Here is a 6,592-nt window from a genome sequence, read left to right on the forward strand (position 1 = left end):
GAAAGTGAAAAGATAACGGAGATAACATAATTGGCGATACAAGATATTTACAATTAAGATTATTTGTAAATACTGTATAAAGTGACTGTTTAATATGCTTAACATTGTAAGAGACTTTTTTTTACATGTTTAGGAAATTAGGTCTCTTAAGAATGCTGTTTTACAAGTATTCAAATATGTAAAACAATTTAACACATTCATTTATTCTGCTGAATACCCAACAAGTTTCGTGTAACAACTGTATCTAACAGATTTATGCTGACATACACTTTCTAGTTTACTATCTCAAAAAAATGTTAGCAGAAGTGTAGTATTACTGATTAGTGTAATGTCTGCGTGAATTGTTTATGTAAATCCAGTTATTAGATATTACAAAAAGTAGCAGCAAAATGAAAATATTTATTGGAAACAAGAGACCATTGAATAAATATATTTGATTATTCAATAATAAATAGTTTGTCTCAGAAATCGTAAAAAGGGATTTCTGAAATGAACAATAGAATAGGATAAAAAATAGATAGGAGATAAATGTATATAATATATGAGTATTTTAATAAAATACATTGTTATGAAGAGATACAATAATAAAATATGTTTATGTATGCATAGTCATTGATGAATGCATAAGTATTTTTATATGCTAAGATAAAAAATAAATGTATTTTAAATGAATTTTAAGCTTTCTTATTTTAAATATAAATAATTTTATTGTTATTTATACAATAAATAATTCTTTGTTATTTATACAATAAATCCTTAATCTAATTGTTTCTTGGGCATTGCTGCAATTTCAGCTGTTGTTACAATAGCATCTATAGTAATTAATGACTTAGAAATACTAGTTATTACATCATTATATTTGGAAAAAACTTCATTTATATGATTATTTAATCCTTGAGTATCTTCGTATAATTTAAGATATGATAAATTCAAATCATTGAGTTTGTTTGTTAATTCTGGTACATTTTTTAGACGATCAGTCTCTAATACAGGTGTTAATTCTTGTACTTGTTTTAACATTTCATGATTTTGCTTTATTTCTGATGCCATTGCTAATAATAATTGAAGCTTGGCCTCTATAGGAATTTCTGAACTTTCAATTATTGGATCTAAGTAAGTATTTAATTCTGGTAATCGCTTTATCATTAGATTTGCTTTTTCTCTTCCTGACATTGCAGAGGAAACCAATGTATTTACATGCAAGATATTATCTATCACAGGATTTTCCAAAGTATTTTCTTTTTTCTTTGCAAGTCCATATATTTTTTTTTCCAATTCAATAACTCTATCTTCTAACAATTCAATAGCTGCCATTCTAAATATTTAAAAAACAGAATAATAAAATAATCATATATTTTTTCATTAATGTATTACTATTTAAGTATATAAATACATAATATATTGAGTTTGAAGAATTTGTAATACATACTTATCTTAATTATATAATTATATAATATATTCAATGCATATATATATATATAATATTAAATATAATAATAATTAATAATAAAACGAATATTACTTTATATGTTGTTAATAAATCAATAATGTAGTACAGTTTAAATAAATTTAAAAAATTTGTGATAAATATTATAACATTATACGACTTTACTTACTTGAGAAAATTTAAGAATTCCACTAAAATAACTTCAATTTACACCACAAATGTATATAAATGATAATATTTATATATATAATAGTAAATTTATAAAATTTGACAGATAAAATTAGGTTATAATAAGTATACGACTATGATCTGAAGTAATCCAATATATAACTGCTTTTGTTCGTATTGCAACTTACTTCAGAGTAATCAAAAAAGGCGCTAATATAAATGTATCGAAAATTTTAAATTTTTACATATTTAAAACTTATTTTTTTCATAATTATAATGTTTAAACAAGAAAATATCGAATTTGTATCGAAATTTTCATAAGCAATATAAATAATAATTAAATTTTTATAAATTGAAACATGATTATTACGCATAATCTTCTATCACATTGCTTTTAAATTAATTCAAATAAGAATATTATTTGAATTAATGTTTCAAAAGTAAAAAATATATACATTTTATTCTTCATTATAAATCAAAAGAGATAATTATAATCATTATTGTTTTCAAAAATAATCTTTCATTGTATGCAACTGTAAAACTTACCGAAATCCTGATGTAGGGCGAAATATTGCTTTAAATAGACGAACTGTAGTAGAACATAAATATGTATTTACGTATAGATGGTTACAGCTTTGTACACTTCTCGTAGTTCACACTTTTAAATAAACTCTTGATCTCCCCACTTCACTTTGAGAAACTGTTATAGACGAATACCAGACAATGTTCCGTAAGAGAACCGCGGGTGGGCGACTATACGACAAGGCGCATGGTAGGGATACAGTATCTGTCATGGCCGACGTTCACTGGGAGCGTAGTTTTGGTCAGACCGCATTAGTGAGCGGTACGCGGAGTGTTTAGTGGTAAGAAAAAACATGGGGTACGATAATGGGCAGACGGTCAAGCGAAGAAGGCGTTAGCGAACTCTCGGTCCTGATAAAGGACAATTTATGCGAGAGGTCCGCGACGATGGAATCACGAGCACGGAGGACTCGGTTACGTAGCGTTGTAGGGATATGTTTATTTCTCGCGCTCACGGGCATCATTTATCTCGGTTACTTCTGTCCCGATCACGTATGTGCTTTAACGAGCCGCGAGATCAAGGAGTCCGTAAGATTGTCCGAGGGTCTATCCGCTGGTCCCGGCTCCGGTTTGTCTTCCGTCTCCGTCGAATTCGACAAAAATGGCCTGCTCTCGGTACATCCTGCTTTTAGATTGCAGAGTATTCAGGGAAGCCTTGGTTACGACGACGTGTTTACCAATGATACTTTCCAATTTGATATCAATGGTCACGATGTCATCGTTTTCTTGCATATTCAGAAGACTGGTAAGTAAAATTTGCGTTATTATTTAATTCAGATATTTTTTTTAGATATTCATATATCAATTTTGTTCTTTTATTATAAGTTATGAAAAATATCCAATAGGAATTTTTATCAAAATAAAATTTTAATTTGGAAAATATTTATTTTTTTTTTGTTTTTTGATATAAATTTTATTTTCCATTATAATTTTATATTAATTTATATATTAATTGAAATTCAATTCATTTGATCATTTATTTTTAATGAAAATATATTGAAATAATATATAATGAGTTATATAATATAATATATGAAATAATCTATAGAATTTTTGCATAAATATATTTTTTTGTTTGATTGTTTCATATCTTGATTTCTTTGAATGAATACCAACCAATCCTATAGCTTAATAAAAACAATGCAACATCCCTTCTGACCATTGTACAACTGAATCTTTGCATTATTCATCAGGCACTGTGAAACCTCCAAGCTCTATCTTAGAAGGAGAAAGAACAATTCAGGGATGTTGCTTTGTTTAATATGCTATGCATGCATATCTGTATTTCCTTTTTGTTTTCCACATGTATGCTTCTCATAAGATTTTCTTTATCAAGATACATAATAGGATATGCATATCATAAATATTTACTTAAACTTTCAATATAAATGTATAAGATAATGACATTACCAAGAAAAAATTAAAATTAATTAAAATTAAAATTTGAAAACAAATTTTTAATATATTAGAAAATATTTGTCAATTTTTAAAAATTTTTTTGTGTTACAGGAGGTACATTATTTGGAAAACATTTAGTTAGAGATCTAGATCTACAAAGACCATGTTCTTGTCAAAGAAGACGCAAGCGTTGTTTTTGTTTCCGTCCAAATCGTAATGAAAATTGGCTTTTTTCAAGATATTCCACTGGTTGGAAATGTGGTCTACATGCTGACTGGACAGAATTAACTAGTTGTGTTGATACTGAGTTAAATAAAATTGAGGGGGATGGAATAAAACGTAGATACTTTTATATAACTATAATAAGGGATCCTGTTGCACGATATTTGTCTGAATTTAGACATGTACAAAGAGGTGCAACCTGGAGAGGAGCTCGTCATTGGTGTGGAGGAACTCAAGCAAATATACCACAATGTTATCCTGGGTCTAGTTGGCAAGGAGTTTCTTTAGAACAGGTAATATTATATCATAAATTTCATATTCAATAATATTTATATATATTCAATATTAAATAATTCAATTTAAAAATATCTTTGTATATTATATTTTCCATGAATCCATAACAATGATTTCTTTAATGAATAAAATATTATGTTATCTAAAAGACTTTCATACATAGAAACACATTAAGATAAGTATTATTCCTTATCTTGAGGGTATTTGTCTTTTTCTTCTCTAAGATAGATATAATTTTTTTCCTTTGTATAGATATATTCTCTCCTATGAAAACAACATTTATTTAATTGATGTAACAATTCAAAATATAAATATATTTGTATTTATATTAAGTATTTTATATTGAAAAATAAATTTTATATTGAATATATATATATATTAAAAAGTGAAGTGAAAAACATAATGGTTATAAAACGAGATTTTGTTTAAAAATTAAATCCTTTTTCACAATATTATTTTTTATATAGTTTATGGCGTGTCCATATAATTTGGCAAGCAATCGTCAAACAAGAATGTTGGCTGATCTATCAATTGTTGGTTGTTACAATTCTACACTCAGCAGTTTGGAGAGAGATCGTCTCATGTTGGCTAGCGCTAAGCACAATTTGCAATTCATGCCTTTCTTCATGTTGACTGAATATCAAAAAGTAAGAATTAATTTTTTTTTTTATTGATAATTAAGTGCATGTAAATATATGCAAGTTTTTATATTATGTATGTGTTCATATGTTGCTTGCATTATTAATAATGCTCTCTATTTCATGGGTAAAAAATTATGGATTTATAATTTAAATTAATACACGTTGCGCATGTTCCATATACTTATGTACATATATTTTTAAGTTCAAAATTATGATCTCTAATCTTTAATAACTATTTTTTAATTGTGTATTGATTGCATTTATCATATTCTGGTATTGTATATTGTAGAACTATTTATAATTTTTTTATTTTAGCATTAATGTTATTAATTTTGTATGCTTCGATTTATTTATAAATTTTTATTCATCAATTTTTTCAAATTTTGAAAAAATTATTTTCTTCTAAGTTGCTTGATCCGTCTGAATTAACAAGACATTTTATGTTATACCAAAGAATCATCTGTTGGAAAGTAGCTCTTAATATAAATATTTGTCTTGCCCATCCGTACATGAACGTTGAATATGCTTGTAAACATCCCATGCTTTTACTGTTTTAGTTATAAAGGCATTTTTTTCATTTTAATAAATATATTTTAAAAATAATATTTTTACATTATTATTATTAATTGCATTTAATATATTCGTAACAAAAATGAAATTAAAAAATTGAAAAATAAAAAAAATTATTTGAATATTGATTGTAAAAGATGAAATAAATAAATTAATTTATATAAATTTATTTATTTATCTGATAATTTTATTTGAATATTATTCTTTAATATCATTCAATTTTCCCTTTGCCAATTTAAAATATTCATAAATATTCACATATTTTTTTATATAAAATACTAATATGTTTGTAGAATGCATTCAAATAATTTTTTTATCTATTAGTATTAGGGAAAAATTGTTTGATATAAATTGTTATTTTTGAATCGTATAAAAATATGATTAAATTTATAATGCAAATTAATTAATGGAAATTCTTTGCCAAAAATATGTTATCATAAAAAATGAATGCTGTTTTTGCTAACTTTCTTTTTAATAATAATTATAAATTTTAATAAATTTTAAACTTTTGTTGTTTTTTGTTATTTTTTTTAAATTTAGTTACGTGAATGCAATATATTTAAAAAAAATTTTTTGTAGCAGAATTTTATATAAAAAATTTGTTCATTTCAAATTTATTTTTATATACTTTTTTTTCTAATTTTTTCGCGAAATGTATTACATTATTAAAAGTTTTTACATACAGTTCGTTTATTTATTGTATTGTCAGTAAATGTATAAATTGTGCATAAATATTATAAAATTAAATTAAAATCGAATAGGTGGGACAATATTCCTTTGAAGAAACATTTGGAATGAGATTTGCCGTTGCATTTGAACAACATAACGCGACATTAAGCGCTGCCACAATGGCTACCCTAAGCGTGGAACAGTTAGATGCTGTGCGTAGATTGAATAGATTGGATCTGGAACTTTATGATTTCGCAAAGAATCTTGCGTTTCAAAGATTCAAACGACTTAAAGATCGCGATCCATACTTTGTACAACGATTTCAACACCTTGGGGAATTACCTTCTAGACAAAGTGCAACGGAATTCAATTGGGATTCTGTTATAGAAGATACTACAGATGTTGAATGATATGTAAGTATGTTAATGATAAATATTATTGATGCTTTGCATTCATAGCTAAGCAAATGAAATGTTGCTCTGAATCTGAGCATCTCAGGGAATCATCCTTGAAAGAAAAAATGTCTTTTACATAGAATTATTACATGCATTTGCTGCATGGAACTTACCAAAAGTGTTTATAGAAAATATTATGGATAAGA

The 6,592-nt window shown here is 25.8% G+C and overlaps 2 protein-coding genes across 3 annotated transcripts; one reads left to right on the forward strand and one right to left on the reverse strand.

Moving 5' to 3' along the window:
- Positions 1–115: 115 nt before the first annotated feature.
- On the reverse strand, positions 116–2,288 carry LOC102680092. 2 transcript variants are annotated; one of them, XM_031513041.1, is made up of 2 exons: positions 2,162–2,288; positions 116–1,315 (listed from the first exon to the last, which is right to left on the reverse strand). In XM_031513041.1, the coding sequence occupies exon 2, from the start codon at positions 1,312–1,314 to the stop codon at positions 757–759; it is 558 nt and encodes a 185-aa protein (XP_031368901.1). In that variant the 5' UTR covers position 1,315; positions 2,162–2,288; the 3' UTR covers positions 116–756. The 2 variants fall into 2 exon arrangements, with proteins under 2 accessions (XP_031368901.1, XP_006620983.1); XM_006620920.2 differs by lacking the exon at positions 2,162–2,288 and adding an exon at positions 1,617–1,841.
- On the forward strand, positions 2,180–6,592 carry LOC102680218 (heparan-sulfate 6-O-sulfotransferase 1-B). Its single transcript, XM_006620921.2, has 4 exons — positions 2,180–2,942; positions 3,707–4,110; positions 4,579–4,758; positions 6,084–6,592. Exons 1-4 carry the CDS (start codon positions 2,504–2,506, stop codon positions 6,399–6,401), a joined length of 1,341 nt encoding a protein of 446 aa, XP_006620984.1. The 5' UTR covers positions 2,180–2,503; the 3' UTR covers positions 6,402–6,592.

This window comes from Apis dorsata, unplaced genomic scaffold (genome assembly GCF_000469605.1).
Source record: "Apis dorsata unplaced genomic scaffold, Apis dorsata 1.3 scaffold_564, whole genome shotgun sequence".
NCBI classification, from domain to species: Eukaryota; Metazoa; Arthropoda; class Insecta; order Hymenoptera; family Apidae; genus Apis; species Apis dorsata.